The following is an 18,017-nucleotide window of genomic DNA, read 5'->3' on the forward strand; positions in this document are numbered from 1 at the left end:
AGGAAGTGGTCTCTGTAAAAGTGCATCTTCGTGGGGAGCTCCAGGGGTGTGATCCATGTGCAATGTGTGTAGAGGCTAAGCAGATCTGACCGGATAACCCAGTTGGTATCCTCGTGAGACAGCCGGAAAAAAGGGGAGTCCAAACTGTACTGAAGGGGGGGTCCGTATACTACGAACCAAGTGGAAACCAGTGCATACCATACCCCAGAGTGCCCCTCAAGTGCTAGCTGTCTGGAGGACTCCAGGGCAAGCCTCGGGTACCTGTGGGGATCCATGTGACTAATGCAATGAAGGTACGTGACTGTCTGGAAGAGTGCCTCCACTACCATCCGGGCTGCAGCAAACTCTGCCTGGATGATCTGGTGTGGGACTGATGGTTTGCTGCGGATCATACGAGAGAACATCATGACCTGGGGCCTCTCAACTCGCTGCCAATCCTCATCGGATAAATCTGGCCCCCAGAAAGCTGCTCCATACATCAAGGCTGGTGTGACAAGGGTGTCAAAAAGCCAGCCCTTCGTCCTGGGCTCCTGGAAATGTGCCTGGAAGCACTGCCGCTCAAGTAAGCTTAAGGCTGCATATCCCTACGTCACTCTGGCATGTGTTGCGGGAAGCATAGTAAAGCGTGGACCACTGAAAGTGACACCAAGGTAGACATAGGATGAGACAATCTCCCCAGGATCCCCTCTATATGTGAAGCTCAATCTGGATGTGACGGGGCGGGAGGTATTGAAGACCATTACCTTGGTTTTACCAAGGTTAACAGAGAGGTCCCGCTGAGTGCAAAAGTCATGTAAGGCATCCAACTGTCTCTGAAGCCCTTCGGCCGAGTCTGAGAGGAGGACGATGTCATCTCCATAAAGTAGTATGGGGATCAATATGCCTGCCAGTGTGGGACCAGCCCCGCCTAATCCATCAATGAAGCTCGAGATCTCGTCAATGTAGAGGCCGAAAAGAGTGGTGATAAGAGGGCAGCCCTGTTTCACCCCAATGGTGCTGGAAATCTCATGTGATGTACCTCCTGGGGCTCTCACTCGTCCAGTGACGGACTCATAGAGGGCGATGATGCTCTAAACCATGTCAAATGGGACTCCGATCTCCTGTAGACGGTGTAAGAGGCGGGCTCAGGGTACAGTATCAAAAGCTTTGCGGAAATCCACAAAGCAGCAGTAAATCCTCTACCCTCCTCGATGATGGCACGGAGGGTGAAGATGTGGTCAAGGGTAGAGTAGCTCCTCCGAAAGCCAGCCTGTCTTGAGGCTCTGCATCCCTGGCTCTCTGTGAATGAACTGAGCTCCGCCTCTAGCACTAATCCATAGAGCTTGGCCAATGTGTGGCCAATCATGATCGTCCTGTAGTTATTAGGATCAAGTGGATCTCCGGCTTTGAGGATGGGGGTGATGGTGTTGGTGGACCAAGAGGGTGGAAATCCTTCACAAAGCGCTCTATTGAACATGTAGGCTAGTAGGGGCGCTAGGGTATCATGGGCATGCGAGATGTACTCAACAGTGAGTCCCTCATGATCTTGGGCTCGCCCATTGCGTAGTCTATGAATGGCCTTGAGGACCATGCCCTTTGTGAAGAAGGTAGAGGTGGTGGGGCGGGGGTCTGGTGGTGGGAGTAGGGGTGGCTGATGGGGATATGATAGAGGGAGTGTGCATAGGAGTGCCATGTATCTAGGTAGGTGATAGGTGTGGGAGGGCGATGTTCTCGGAGTTTCCTCCATGCCTCTTTGCAGTTCGGCCCTAAGAAAAGTCGGTATAACTCATCCTCTTTCCGAGCATAGAACTCCCGTTTCTTGCGTCGGATGAGCCGTTGAGAAATCCGTTGCGCTTGGCGCTTCGTGATTTGCCCAATCCGTACCTCATGCTTAAGACAGGAGCGTGTGGCCCGACATTTGTCATCATACCAACAGTTCTGGGGCATGGAACCGCAAGGTGGCTTGGCGGTAGACCGCCGCGTGCATATGAAAGAAGCTGTGGCGGATGTGTGGAGTATGGTGGTGAGTTGTGTTGTGAGGGTGGATAGGGGGACAGTAGGTTCCACATCCTGGAGTCGGCGGTAGATGTGGTTGGAGTAAACAAGGTCAAGCTCATGATCAAAGAGGACCCGAGTGTAATGTGAGATAGGGGGAGGTGGTGGAGGGACGGGTGGTGTGCAGGTAAGAGTGAAAGAGACGTAGGCATGGTCAGCTTCAAAAGGGGGTGGCGGAATGGAGAAGTCGGGGATAAGGTGTGCCAAAGCCGGAGATCCCATAAGGTAGTCCACAATGCTAGTACCTCTTGAGAGAGGGAAGATGACAACCAACACAAGAAGGAGATTAAAGGAGAAATCACAGGAGTCATAAAGTTGGGAAAACATAACTTCTATTATTGTTAAAGCCTCCTTTTATTACAAAGTTTCATTTGAAGTCAAAAGGGTCACATGAAGGCGAGTTGTCCGTAGGCGAAGACCAAGCCCAAGGCAGCCCACCTGACCGAAGTGACAAGTAACCTTCAAATTACGTCTGTCGATACTATTGTTTTATGTCACAGTACTTGCATGGAATGTATTTTCAACATGGCAACCTTCGGTCCTAATGACTTTACATGTATGTATGGGTCGGTGTTAGGAGAGACTATGCACATCCTTTTTGCCCCTGGTAGTATGTGATAGAATGTGCAGCGGAAGAAGGGAAAGTGGAAACACAGGAGAGACAGTGAGAGAGAGAAATGGAGAGGAAACACAGGTGAGAACCTGCTCTCAATATCATCACCAAAAGGAATACATGTCCCGAGCAAGAGGGGAGAACCTCGTATGTGAGGGACTGCAGCTAGACAAGCTAGGCAAGCAATGAAATTATAATGAGGGAGGCATGCCAGCTATATATACACCTACATGAAGGCAGCCGACTGGAGATAAAGTGCCTCCAAGACTGGGAAAATACCCAGGACCATAAAATGGGGAATAAATATGGGTAAAATATATGTGAGGGGTGACCAGCCCCTCTGACTAACATGGTCAGCCCTAGAGGCTAAAACAGGACACCAAATAGGAAGCTAGCAAGTAGGGGATGATGTCTAACACCCCCTCTCAGCACCGGATGCTGGATGCTGAGTGAACTCCAAAAAGCCAGAGACGCCGTAATCAATCAAAGATGAAAGACTGCAAAAACAGGTACCAAGAAGGCTCCACAAGCAATCTCCTCAGCAACTCAACTAAAACAGAACAAGCTGCCATGTACACCGCTCCTCTGGAAGAAAACAACCATATAGGCTGCGACGTGCTGCTCCAAATAATGGTTCCAAACCCAAGTGTAAGAACACTCCCCAAAGTCAAATGTCGTGTATCCAGCCTCGAGAAGGTATGAAAAACCTCATAACCAACCAAGATCAGATCCTATATATAATCAATCCTGGGAGAAGCAAACTGCTCCTCACTGGAACCCTCAAAAGAAATAGAGTCAATCTGCTCCAACTCTGTACCAAGAGGAGCCAAATGCTGTACAAAAGCATCCTCTGAAAAGGTCGACATCGCAAGATGTAAAGACTCTGTAGAAAAGATGGGATCCATCTGCTCAAACTCCATAACATGAGTTGCCCAATGCTGTACATAAGTATACACCACTGAGGTGGGCATCGCAAGATGAAAGGACTCCACATCCCCTTCTGAAAAAAGATATCGTCGGACTGATATAAGCCCAACCTGATTCTGATCCAAATCCAAAAAACTCTGGAAGTACCAGAGTGCCCCAGGCACAGTTAGCAACCACAGATCCAAAGCATCCCACTGGGTCCAAAAAGCCATCCTCCAAAACAACAAACCTGCAGAACTGGCAGGGAGGAGGGGCATCCTCACCAGCATCACAAAGAGATGCAGAGATAGACTCCTCACAATGAGAAAGGGAAGCAGGAATATAAACTGCAGTGGTAACAAAGTCCTCAAACGCATCATAGATAGCAGAAGACTGTTCCAAAAGTAGAACCAGATCCCAAGAATCAGGAACAAATAAATGATCCATGTGAAAGGATCACACCGCAAAGGGCAAAACACCCTCCTTGTTCTGCAAACACTGCAAAGAACACAAGCTCGGACAAAATAAACTCTGCTCAGGATCTCTGAAAAGATCATTGCTCTCCTCCAAAATCTGTAAACTCCTGTCACAGAAGAAAGTCTCCACAGATACAAAACAGCTCTCGAAATTGATCCTCAAGTGAAGTAGCTGGAGATGGCCCCCTCTGAGTGTAGAAAACTCCTGTGGGAAGCAAAACGCAGCCAAAACACTGCTATCCAGCAAAAAATAGCACTCCACCACCAACAGAAGGCAAGGAATATGTAGAAACCAGGAAACCGTGTAGGCTAGGAACAAAACACAAGTACAGATGCTCCAAAATCAGCAAAACGCTGACTGAAATCTGAAATTCAGAATCCTCCTCAAGTACCAAACTACCTCCAAAGCCACAATCCAAACAAGAAACCCCCTCTACAAGTGATCTGTGTCCACTGGAGAAAAAAACGCAGCCAAACAAGGGCTACAAACCTGAAAATTCAGGTCAACCAGTGTCCACACCTCCTATGAGGAAAAACGCTGAAGAGAAGGTACCTTAGGGTCCAGTAGATGAAGCCCAGGTGAAGGTAGAGCTACCAACAAGATCGGTTGAGAAAAACGCAGCAACCATGGCTGCAAATCTGAAAACGCAAAGGTAAAAGGGGCTGTAGAATAGGCTGAATATAGAAACGCTGAAGCCTCAGATCAAGAACTGCTGTAGAGAACAAGTACAATCAAGGGGGGGGAGGGATGGCACAAGATAACCAGAAGGGACAGGCAAAAGAGGAGCCAAGAGAGCTCCAAGAACAAGGCCTGGGCAAGCCCAAACAGGCCAAAAACAAAGCTTGTTGGGACAGCAATGTTGCTGCCCAGAAAAAAAAAATCGCCTGAGAACCCTGGAAGGTGCCGCCAGAAGGGCAAGTATGCTGTCCTGAAAAAAACGCCCCTGTCAGGCTACCTAGAGGCTGCCAACTGACGCCCTGATGAAGAGGGACTGCAGCCCACTGAAGTGGGGATGAATCAGCCCTTGAAGAACAGAAACGCAAGCTTCAACACATGAACAAAAACGCAGATCTGTCCATAGGCGGAAAAACGCAGAAATCAAGAGGTAGAGGAGGGAGCATCCAACGCTGACAATCACCAGCACTTTTGTAATGTGCGGAAGCTTCGGAGAAGGATCGGTACTTCAAAACTCAGAAATCAGCACTCTTTTCGCGACGGAATTAACGCACAAAACTGAATGACGATGTGCAGAAAAATAGAGAGAGAAGGGGGAGATGGAGAAGACACAGTATTGGGTCCCAATTACCCTCTGTAGGGCCCCCACCACGGATGGTGTATTTGCTTTATTAGAATGATGTACATCTGAAAACAAATACAAAGTACTTGACCTTTTCTTGGCTGGAAAACCTGCCCTTGACCTTCAGTCCTTCACCCCTTTGCGTTAGCACCCTCTTGGCTGTCCTGGCCCTTGAATGCTTGATGCACTTGGTGAATTATGAGATGGATTCATGGATTATGGGCTGGAGTATTTATACTCCACTTAGCATCCAGTCGGCTGGCTTCAGGAAGCTCCACGACTGTGTCTTATTAATAAAATGCTTTCTGTGTCTTATTTATACTCCACTTAGCATCCAGTCGGCTGGCTTCAGGAAGCTCCACGACTGTGTCTTATTAATAAAATGCTTTCACACTCTAATAAATGCTGTCCAGCCTGCGCATGCTTTCTGGGACAGCTCCTGGCTGCTGGGCATGCTGCGCAGAGGTGTGGGACTGCCCCTACACCTGGCCTACTTGCTGATTAGGGTTTCTGACCCAGTCGGCTGCCTGTCCAGCAGCAGTACAGCTGGCCGACAGCCCCTCCAGCCCATGCCTTGGCTGGTGGGCAAAGCTTGGGCCCTCCTGGCCCCTTGGGGATGGTTCTACACCTCCCCCATGCCCATACTAAGAGTGCAAGTGCAAACCTTCGCACTGGGGTAGCCCTATGGGCTGGCCCCATCTCTACATGCAAACCTACATGCCTACAGAGGCCTGGCATCCAGTTGCAAACCAGATACACAGAACATCTGACATCATTCCAGAGGGAGACTCACAGCGCGGACTGGCACTGCTTCATGTGCAGGACAGTGCACACCTGACCTTGGACTCATGTGCAGGACAATGCACACCTGACCTCGGACGACTGAGATGGATCCCTGGCTGACTCGTCCCGGACTGGGCTCACATGGGACCAGTTCACCATCCCAGGTCCTGCACCTTATGTACAGAAATGTCTACGTGGCATCCAAGTGCGGGATGCACGTGACATCCCCTTCTGCTTAACTTGACGGAAGCTGCATAGCCTCCAAATAATCCGTCAATAAAGCCGGATAGTCTTCGAAAAATTCTTTGTCGAGCCATACCGCTTCATGAGTTCCTCGGTCCTGAAACTTCGTAAGAAACTGTCGTAGTCTTCGGCCTGAGCCATGCTTGAAACGGTGCAGAAGGATCTGTTCTGGAACCATTACTTCAGCTTCATCAATGATGTCTGGTTCCGCTTCGTCTTTGACCTCTGAAGGGGGTGGACCTGCATATGGCTTTAACCAACTGACATGAAATACATCGTGCATAGTCCAACTCGGAGGTAGCTTTAACTGCATAGACACCTCATTAATCTTTTTCCGGATGGGAAATGGTCCGAAGCTCCTGAAAGACAACTTTGGGCATCACTTGCCCACCTGCTTCAATCTTTGCTTCATAATCCGAAGATACACACAATCCCCTTCCGAAAACTTCATGTCCCTTCGGTCTTTATTGGCCTGTCGAGTGTAGGCCTCTTGCGCTTTAGCCAATCTGTCTTTAACGGACTCTAGGATCTCCTGGTAAGACTCCGTCACTCTGTTCGCCTCCGGTACTGAAGACGAAGTCCTGGTTAACAACGACTGGAAAGGCGTTCCAAACGCTGCCTCATATGGAGTCCTGCCAATAGCTGAAGAAAAAGAGTCATTCAAAACAGCTTGAACTAAAGGCAGAAACGATTCCCACTTACCTTGCTGATCGTGGACATAACACTTCAGCAAATCAAAGGCCAACTGGTTGTATATCTCTGTCTGGCCATCTGTCTGTGGGTGGAATGCACTGGAAAAATTCAACGTAGTACCAAAATTATCAAACAATGCCCTCCAAAAATGACTGGTAAACTTGGCATCTCGGTCTGACACTATGGTCCTAGGAATCCCACCAATCGGGTACCAATGCCGAATGAATAGCTGGGCAACATCCTCGGCGGTCACATTGGCCCTGCAAGGAATAAGCATAGCAAATTTGCTGAACCTATCAACAATAGTTAAACACTGTGTATTACGCTTACTCGGACTGGGAGGTAGATTTGTGACAAAGTCCATCGAAATGTCCTAGAAAGGACCCTCAGGAATTGGCAAAGGCTGTAAAAACCCTATCTTCTTTCCACGAGGAGCTTTCACCTTTTGACAAATGTCATAGTGTTGTACATATGTAAACACATCACGCCTCATCTTTGGCCAAAAGTATTGCCCTTACAGCAGTCTCTTATGCTTGTAAGCACTTACGGGCTTCCCTCGTGCTCATTTTCAGCAATAAACATCTGTCTACAACCTTCTACAATTTGTACTTGGGCCTACAACCTGCGTTTTCTCTTTCTCTCATGGTATCAAAGCACAAAGCTGACCTACAGGCAGGAAAGTGCTGCGTTATCTTCTGGGAGCAGAGGCTTCCTCAAGAGTGCTGCGTTTTCTGCATCTGAAGCCTAGGATTGCTGCGTTTTTGCTGTGGGAGGCTCAAGCCTCTTCTAGGTGCTGAGGTCAGGGTTCCCGAGAGATTTGCTTTCTCTATTTCTATTTTCCACCCTCCCTCCCTTTCTTCTATCTCTCCTCTGGCTGTGCACAGCTTGAGAGGAGGCTATTTGCTGTTTTTTTTTACAGCCCTCTTGCTTCAGAGAAGGTTTCTTGTCATAGGACATGGCTTCAAGAGATTTCTCTACTGCTGCTCCTTCTCCAGTTGATACTCCAGTACCCTCACAGCTTGGATCCCCTGCTCCCGCTCCCCAGGTGGTTCCTCATCCCAATCTTTCTTCTCTGAGTTTCTGTCATCCAGTTCTTTCCATTGCTCCTACTCCCACACCTACCGATATATCCTCCTACACTCCTCCCCAAGTCAGTGACTCCATGAAGCTTACATCAACCAACTATCATACTTGGTCTTTCTACACTCGATTAAAGGCAAGTCAGAGTCTACTTTTGTTGCCTAGGACAAGGGCAAAGGCAAAAAAGGAAACTCCAACAACAACAACAAAAACAAAGGCAAAGGCAAGGGTAAACAAAATTCAAAGGAGTCCTCAGACAAAAGCAATGAATATGATTATGTGGCAGGACAGGTCATACTGAGGCTCATTGCTTTGCTCGTCGCAATAGCTCTCGAGCAACCAAAGCCAAGTATAAAGCCCAGGATGCTTCCAAAGCATCTGACAAGGACAACACCAAAGACAAGGGCAAGGACAAAGTTCCAAAGGAGGGATCTGCCAAAGTAGCATACATGGCAATCACAGATTCATCCACTTCTTCACAGGATTCACTCCTCGAGATGACTTCTCTAGAAGAGGTCAGTGACACACCTGAAGCAGTGGAATGGGTTAGTGACAGTGGTGCTTCTACCCACATGACCAATCAAGCCCATATCCTGGAGGACTACCAAACTCTCTCTTCTTTAGTTCGAATCGGCAACAACTCCTCGCTTCCTGTCACCGATGTTGGTAATGTTTCTTTGCGTTCCCCTGCCACCTTACATGATGTTTTATATGTACCACGGATTTCCAAAAATCTGTTTTCAATGTACAAAGCTTCTCAGAAGAAGGGACTTGGTGTGTACTTTGATGATGAGGTCATTGAAGTGATCGACGGGAAGACTATCTCAGTTGTTGCCAATGGAGCCCATGATGGGGGTCTCTACAAGATCACAAACTTTACTTCCCATCTCACTCACAATGACTCCCATATTCATCAACTTTTCTCCCCCTTGATGGCTTTGGTTTCTGAGGCAGATACTATTCTGTGGCATTCACGCTTCGGTTATGTACCCATTGCTGCCTTACAAAAGCTCCATTCTTAGCAGGTTGTCAACGGACTACACCAACTCAGGTCTCTTTCACACATTTGCTCATCCTACATGATGGGCAAGCATCATCGAGATGCATTTCCAAAGGAGGCCACTCATCGAGCAACCCTAAGACTGGAGCTTATACATGCACATCTTGCTGGACCCATGGATGTTGAGTCTCTTGGAGGGGCTCGATATTTTCTTCTGCTTGTGGATGATTTCACTCGCAAAGTCTGGGTATGTTTTCTGACTCGCAAGTCAGATACTTTTGCCAGTTTCAAGACTTGGATCGCGATGGTGGAAAATCAATCTGGGTCCAGTTTCATTTCTCCAAATTGATAATGGTGGTGAGTTTGTACCGTTTGATGACTTCCTTGCGTCGAAGGGCATTCATCGACAAACCACAATTCCTTACACTACTGAACAGAATGGAGTTGTGGAATGGAAGAACCGGACTGTAAAAGAGATGGCTCGTGCTTTGTTGCATCATGCAAGTCTCCCTCCTGCTATCTAGGATGAAGATATGGCTACCTCAATTTATCTCATTAACCGCTCTCTCACAAAAGCAGTAGAGGGGATGACTCCGGAGGAGGCTTTTACAGGACACAAGCCTTTTGTTTCTCACCTACGTGTTTTCGGTTGTGTTGCTTATGTACATGTCCCAGATCAGAAGAGGACCACACTCGCACCAAAGTCAAAGAGGATGATCTTCACATGCTACAACTTGAGATCCAAAGGGTACCGCTTTTGGGATCCGGAGGTTGATGACATCATCATTTCCCGTGTTGCTCGGTTTGATGAGAGCTTGTTTGGCATCAACTCCTCTCCACCTCATGCATCTCTAGATTTTCTAGATGATCCATTCCTGACAGATGTTAGTGATCTTATACCTCTTCCACAACCAACTCCTCCTCCTCCTCCTCCTGCAACTCCGGTGCCAACTGCTACTTTACAGCCACCAGTTCCTGTTGCGCCAGCTTCTGCAACTCCCAATCTCTCTACGAGTCCTGACTCCTGCTTTGACTCTAGTAACTCCAGGGGTAACAATGCTTACTTCATCACCTCTCCCAACAGCATCGGATGAGTCCTCTACTGCAGCAGCTGGATCTTCTTCTTCACGCTTTGAGAGGAAGGATGGCCTACCTCGGTGGGTTCAGCAACTCTTTAGAGATTATGGTCTCATTGATGCAGAGCTCTATAACTAGATCACTACCACCATCCCTAGACCTCGCCGTTCATCTTGGGCTTCCATATCTCATCACACAGTGAATTCTGCTCTCATGAGCTCTCTCTAGGAGATCGATGAGCCTGAGAGTCCAGAGGAGGCTCTTACACAGCCGCGGCAAGCCATGGAAGCAAAGATGTCTTCTATTGAGAGGAATCAAACTTGGTCTTTGGTGCCACGGCCTTTACATCGTCGTGTGATTGGTGTGAAATGGATTTTCAAAGTCTTTCATGCATATGGTACTTTGGATAAGTACAAAGCCCGCCTTGTTGCTCTAAGATATGCTCAGAAGGCAGGTGAAGACTTTGATGAGACATTTGCTCCTACAACTAGGTATACCACCATCAGGATTGTTTTGGCTCTGGCTGCACACTTCAAATGGCCCGTGTTCCAGATGGATGTAAAATCCGCTTTTCTAAATGGAGATTTAGAAGAGGAAGTTTATGTTGAGCAGCCTCCTGGTTTTGTGATTCAAGGACAGGACACACATGTGTATCTTCTAAAAAAGGCTCTCTATGGTCTCAAACAAGAACCCCGTGCCTGGTATCAGAAGATTGATGCCTTCTTTTTATCTCTTGGATTTGAGAGGTCATATGCAGACAGCAAACTCTATGTGCTTCTTTTTTATGGGGATATTTGTGTCATTGTTTTGTATGTTGATAACCTCATCCTTTCTTGCTCAGATACTGAGTTGGTCACATAAGTTCAATCCAAGCTTTCAGAGACATTTGAGATGACTGGTCTTGGCCTTCTTCATTATTTTCTTGGACTCGAGGTTTGGCAAAGAGATGATTGTATCTTCATTTCTCAACAGAAGTATGTGAAGAAGTCGCTCTCACTTTATGGGTTGTCAAACTGTACACCTCTCTCTTGTCCCATGGATCCCAATGCCAAGTTATCCAAGGAGGATGATACACCATTGGTGGATTCCACAGAGTACGGACAGATTGTTGGCTCATTGCTTTACCTTGCAAACACCCGTCCAGATATCTCCTATGCTATGAGTGTTCTCAGCCAGTCCTATGAGCAGCCGCTCGAAGGTCTCATTGGCAAGCAGCTTTGAGAGTTTTTTGTTATCTTCGAGGTACTTCAGATAATGTCATCACCTATTCCAGTGGTGCTGATTTGGTTGGTTTCACAGATTCTGATTGGGCACGCTGCATTGATACTCGGAGGTCTACATTTGGATACTGCTTCATGCTTGATGCAGGATTAGTTTCTTGGAAGTCCCACAAGTCCCAGCTACTATCGACTCCCAAGTCCCAGCTGCTATCGAATCCTGACCTCCAGCTAATGCTAGGTGCAGATCAGTTCTCTAGCTCTCCAAACGCGCCTTAGAACCTACATTTTCCTGCGGCTGCAACACACCTTAGCACCTATGTTTTCCTATGTCAAAGCACCTGGAACATGAGATGCCGAAATAGGACCCAAAACGTAGGTGAATATGAGGCTGGTCAGCCCGGTCCAACTGCCCACTACCTAGATTATCCCCATCATTTTCACATGTATGGCAGCCCGACTAACTCCTAGCTTGTCTGCCCCAGCTATTCACCCACTTTTGGTCCTCTTGGCTGCCCAAAACATTGCCCAACTGGTTGCAAGTCTGGTCAACCATATTTGTATGGGTAGGTGAGCCATAGCTTTGGAACTTAAGGTAAGAACAAGGCTCTCATTTTGGCCTGTAAATATAGGTATCTACTATTGGTAAAACCGGCACGACATTGTGGGGTGATTTGCTGTCTCACACACAAACACACACACACATCTTTCCATAAGAGAAAAAAGAGGTAAGATAGTTCCTTTTCACTATGGGGATCCAATATATTTTGTTGTTGCACGCATGTGCACATGCACGTATGGGTGTGGGTGTGGGTGTGGGTGTGGATGTGGATGTGTGCCTGTGCATGTGCATGTGCACACCTATGTAATAGCGTTTGTCTACAAGATAATGATGCAAATAGGTAATTCATAGTGTGCGTGCATGTGCGCTTTGTGTGCAGACATTGGCTCGGGGCTTAGAAAATGTTTAGAAGTGTTCATGGATGATCTGTGTGTGAATTCCTCTCAAAAAGAACACCTAGTCTATCATTTTACGATATTTTTCTACACATGCGGAGTGGGCACTTGTGTGGTGTGTGGGATTGAATTTCACATTTGGCACCAACCTTGGTGCCAAGTGTGTGGTATCATGCATGGGTGCCCCCTTTACTTACTAGGCACTATCTCTAAGGTTTGGAGAGGCATTTTCACTCTTCGCCACCCTGTACACCCTTGCGCATTTCATCACCCTAAGGTTTGGCGACGTCAATTAGACAATGAAGAAAGGGTTAGGGGCAACCAACATCTGGGTATTCATATATAAGCGCCCTTCAATGCCTTACATAAATCATTTCATTCCTTCACAATTCAGCAGTGATCAAGAGCAGAATTATGTGTGCTTGAGTTCTTGAATTGTGCATGCATACTTTTCAGCAAAGCACTTCATTGTGCTTCAGTCCAAGCCATCCCGAAATCTTCTTCAGCATTATGCCTTTTGAAGTCTGCACACTTTGTTTTCTGAATCAGGTATCTCAAACCCGGGTAGCTACACCACATAAACCTCCTCCTTGAGATGGCCATTCAAAAATATTGACTCCACATCCATTTGCAATACTAGCCACTTACCATGAGCAACCAAGGCTAGTACTATATGAATAGTGGTCAATCTAGCTGTGAGGGTGAATGTTTCTAGAAAGTCGAACCCTTCGACCTATGTACCCTTCGACCTATGTAAAACCTTTCGCCCACACCACAAGCCTTGCCTTATACTTATCCAATACACCATCAGACCTGTACTTGCCAATAACCTTCCAAACCCATTTGGTGCCAATAACCTTTCATTTTAAAGACCTTGCGTCTCCCTCAGCAGATCTCAGTGTGCATAGAGGCTTCCGAAGTGGCTTCATAGTTGTCTTCCAGTTAGCTTGATGTTTCAGCCGACGGTGGTCTATCTCGTCCTTGTGTTTGGCATTCCTCAATCAACCATCATCAGTAAGTATTCTGCATTGTAAAGAAGTTCTCCAAAACAATGAAGCAAATACTCCTGCTTGCAGGAGGGGGCCCTTAAATGGGTATATTGGGACACAATCTGGTGTTGACTCTAAACATTCTCTCTATACAGCTCTTTCTCTTGTAATCAAGGTTAAGGCGGATTGCTTCATGCTCACTAACATAAAGGTATAAACAATGCCTTGCTGCGAGTTGCACAATCAAACCAGTTGCCTGTTAACAGACAGTGGCACTGACCAAACCAGTTGCCTGTTAACAGACAGTGACACTGACCATGACCGCAGACCAACAGGGTCTCGTCAAGACCACCCCACATCTCCAGGCCCTACATAGAAACACTACCAGCACCACACAATTCATCACTCATCACTGTCAGCTTACAACTTATTTTCTATTAGCATACAACCTTTCGTCTTAACACTTCCAGACCAACCATCAAAGCTCCCTTCAGAGGAGCATGTGTGTGGGCGTGAAACTGACTTTATGGTTCACTTGGTGCACTTAATAATTCGCCATTTGTAGGAAACCATATAGCCCACGAGTGTACTCCTACACTATGTACAAGCTGATGACTTCAAAAGCAGCCACATGGCATGACCATAATATGTCACTGTTAAGACATACTATACAGTTAAGCCACGTCTTGGCTTCCTTTTCTACATTCCTACACCTTGAGAGCTTTCTTTTAAACATTCTACACCTTTACATCTTGAACATGATGGAGTCGCACTTACACATAGCTTAGTGCAGGCTCTGCAGGGGTGAGTTGCCATAACATAATACCTGATGTGTTGTCTTTGAAGGGAGAAAATGTTGTTGTATCTTTTCCCAATTAGTGTTGTACGTCATTAAGCCCATAGCCAAAAGCCTGTAGGATGAAACAAAAGCCTCAGAGATGTATCAGAAAAAAACAAAAATAACTACCCTTACTCAACATGCATGCATGTATGTGTGTATGTGATACATGCGTGTGTACGTGTGTGCATGCAGCAGATGGCTTACTCGTCTTCTGCCTCTGAAAATAGCAAGCGCTTTGCTAAAGCAGCGGGGGGCGGCTTATTAGGAAACATATCCGGGTTAAACAAATCTGTGAATCTACTGACAGCAGCAGATATCTCCAGTGGCACCAGAGCTATGCCGTTTGATTTGGTATCCTGGACAAGAGCAGCTGCCATTGTCTTTTTTCGTTGAGAGGGTTCCGGAGGAGAAACCTGTAACAAGAGACAATAACTTAAGACACTTGCCCTTCACAGATTTGTCCTCCAAAACTTCTCTCTTAATTTCTAGCTCCCACCTGATAGTCTTGGATCATGGACATTGGGAACAAGGGCTTTCGAACAAACTCCCTGCAGTCAGATACACTTTGTACACGCTGCTGCCTGAAGACCTCCACAGCTGCCAATCAACTCCACTAAAGGGTTACTGGAGGTAATCAAACAAAACTAAGTTGATACATTTCCTCTAAACCATGCTAACCTCCCAAATCAAGACTACAATCCAAAAGAGGAGCATACCCTTAGCCACATCAGTCAAGAAGTCCTTCACAAGGGCAAGTGGAGCAACATCTAGCAGTGAGCGTACTGACCCCGAGTTTGTTGACGCCCTAGTAAACTTCTGTTGATCGATCTCAGTATATCCCCCAGCAAGGCTAGGCAAACCACTCTCTCCATCAATCACATTTGTATGCAGATCAACAGAGGAACAACTGCTACCATGTGCATCATTCACAGACACCATTGAACCCCAACTAGCATGGGAAGAAGCCTCCTTCTGAGGCAACTGTCTTGGAGTAGACTGATTAGAAGTATCAAGATGAGGAGCACTCACACTACCAGGTGGCTGCAAGTTGGATGAGGTAGAAGCGTGGACATAGCGTGGACAGAAGCAGATCTGAGGGAAAGACGATTTCTTCCAGAGGAGTACTTGATCTCGAGTCTCGGCCAGCTGCATCAGCAGTCTGTGAGTATCAATAGCTATTTGTTGCCGTGAAGGATCCAACACAGTTATAGAGAAAACCTGCACCAAAAGCTGCACATGCTCGTGTATCAAACACTGCAACTGTCCTCTCTGACAGGCAGTAAATCCATGTGTTCCAGGCTTTCCTTCATATAACCTCTCCTTTGAGAACTTGTTGGCATCACTGGCAGCATCCTTGCAAACTATGGAAGGCAATAATGGCCGAAGCGGGGTCTTTGCTGAGCCCAAAGGTCTTTCCCTGTGCTTCCTCTTCCCCAATCTACGCCCCATTACAGCCCGACGCTTCCTTTTCCAAACCTCTTCTTTACACGTCTCTTCATAATCACTCTCTAGAGCCTCTTCAAGTTCAATCTCGAAGTCATAATCATCTTCTTCGTCTTCTTCTTCCTCTCCCTGCCTGCCGCCATCCCGATTGTCCACACCTGTCCCCTCATTCCAACTACCCTGAACGGCTGCCACAAACTTGCGGTACTCCTCTTCATCATCCACATTCTGAAAGTAGTCCTCTTCATCTGACTCTTGCAAGAATGTTTCCAGCTCATCTAACGACATGTCAGTGAGAGAGTAATGCGCTCTTGTCCTTCTGCAGATTGCATCCACAGGCTGCTCCTTCTCTTTACTGCTGCCATCCATTGCTATTTCCATGCCTAAAACTTCATCTCTGGGGGAGCTACTTAGGTTGGAGAGTGCAACAAAGTCTCCGAAACTCTGTTCCAGGGCACATTTCCACCTTGTATCTCTGTCTTCTTCCTCATAGCCACTGTCCAGACCAGCAGTAGCTTCACAACAATCCCTTTGTGATGCAGAGCTGACCTCAAAGGGTCGTGTACTCGCACCAAAGCAATGTTCAACACCAAAGCAATGTTCAGCATGTCTTGAACCCTGGAAGCTGCGACCTTCTGAGGCAGATTTATCTGCATGATCTTCACCATTGTTATCATTTTCTTCCGCTTCACTATCATCCACCTCTTCATTCTCCTCCTCACTACCGAGCTCTACACAAGTATTTCTTTCTGCCTCAAGAAATCCTGCCCCTTCATGTTTCTGGTGAATATGGCCCACTGCCATGTCATTTTCCTCCTCTAAATCTTCACTCTCTGAACTCAGGCCCGAAGACGCTTCAGGAGAAGGTGAATGCAGCAAAAAAGGATTAAAATCGATGTCGTCTTCATCCTCGTCCTCACTCATTGTTCTTTCCTTGCTTTCAAGCCCTGAGCTTTCCACAGTCTGAGCTTGTGCAGCACAATCTCTATCACTTCCAACCATGAAACTCTCCATCACCACACTTCCACATGTGCTCATTTCACCCTTGGTATTGTGTCCTAATAAAAGCGGTGGACTTGCTGCTTCAAGATCAGAACTGATGCATTTCACCTTCATAAATTTGCTTTGGGCACCTTCACAAGAAATCTTCTTGTCTAGAGCAGATTCGGCATGCTTGCTTGCAGTACAATCTGTCTCAACTCGCGGCCCCTCTCGCATGTTACTTAATATGAATCTGGCCGGAAATCGAACTTCCTCTTCTAAACTCTCTGTGCTTTTTGCTTCTTTAGGTAATCCACATGTCTCTGTCATCCCAACTGATGCTCTGGCTTTCTCTTCCATGTTTTCTGTGAAGCTTCCCTGTTCACCTGGTACCTCATTTTTCCCTTGAAATCTTTCTGCACTTTCTTCTTCGTTTGCTACTCCAGTTGTCTCTTCAAAGTTTTCTGCACTTTCTTCTTCATTTGGTAATTCAGAACTCTTTGTGCTCTCTCTCACGTAGGGTACTCCGGCCTTCTCTGCAGAGGTTTCTGTGCTTTCTTGGCCTTTTTCCTTTTCCGCTTCTTCCTCATTTGCCTTTTGAGATACTGCCTTTCTTTTCATGACAGAGCAAGCACCAGCAGATGATGATTTCTCATATAATTTTTCCTGATAATCTGCGGCTCTGACCTAATCTTACGCCTGTGCCTTTGATTGAGTGCTGATCACTTTGCAATCATAATTTGCAATTTACAGAACAAAAAAGCACGTAAGTCGAAAACAAACCTGGCAGGTAGAGAGCAGTGTGACCTAAAGTGATTGAAACGCTTTTTGATTTGATGCAGGATTTGTTTACGCACGATAGAACACTCTCTCTTTCTCTCTCTCGTGTTGACGTTAATACCCCCCTCTCACTCCTTCCTGGTTTTTTAATATATTATTATTATTATATTATTGTGTATCTGTGTATGCATTATGCATCTCTATCTCTATTCTCTTCTCCTATTCTCTATATTCTCTTAAGGAAGAGTTTCACAAAGCTGTTACGCGGCAAGAATTTGGAGGTTCGAGGAGGAGGTTTGGGTAGAATTTGATTTTGGAAGCCTCAAAAAGACATGCAAAGCATGGGTTCCCAACTAGTATTATGAATAACAATTAGAAAGCCTTCAAGCACTAAGCTTCTAAATCTAGAGAGTTTATTAACACGTGTTGCTCATCATTACTAGAGGCGCGACTTTAACGAATAAATAAGACACCAAAAACTTTTTGAGGTGTCATTTTAATTAATAGCTTTAATTTATATGACTAAAGTTTAACCTTTAGTAATACTACTGAAGTTCAACCTTTAGTAGCTTTGCATGTTTTCGCTTCTGTCTGCAGGTGCTCGCT

The 18,017-nt window shown here is 46.5% G+C and overlaps 1 protein-coding gene across 1 annotated transcript in view; it reads right to left on the reverse strand.

The window, feature by feature from the left end:
* Positions 1 to 17,639, reverse strand: part of LOC147625095 (uncharacterized) — a 71,836-nt gene extending 54,197 nt beyond the window's left edge. Inside the window, exons 1-4 of the mRNA XM_086818359.1 lie at positions 14,924 to 17,639; positions 14,704 to 14,804; positions 14,412 to 14,620; positions 14,193 to 14,277 (exon numbers count right to left, since the gene is read on the reverse strand). Of these exons, the coding sequence (XP_086674485.1) occupies positions 14,193 to 14,277; positions 14,412 to 14,620; positions 14,704 to 14,804; positions 14,924 to 17,252 (2,724 nt within the window). The 5' untranslated portion in view covers positions 17,253 to 17,639. The remainder of the gene's footprint in view (positions 1 to 14,192; positions 14,278 to 14,411; positions 14,621 to 14,703; positions 14,805 to 14,923) is intronic.
* Positions 17,640 to 18,017: the final 378 nt, after the last annotated feature.

This window comes from Cibotium barometz, chromosome 24 (assembly GCF_041138505.1).
Source record: "Cibotium barometz isolate CiBa-2024 chromosome 24, ASM4113850v1, whole genome shotgun sequence".
Lineage (NCBI taxonomy): Eukaryota > Viridiplantae > Streptophyta > Polypodiopsida > Cyatheales > Cibotiaceae > Cibotium > Cibotium barometz.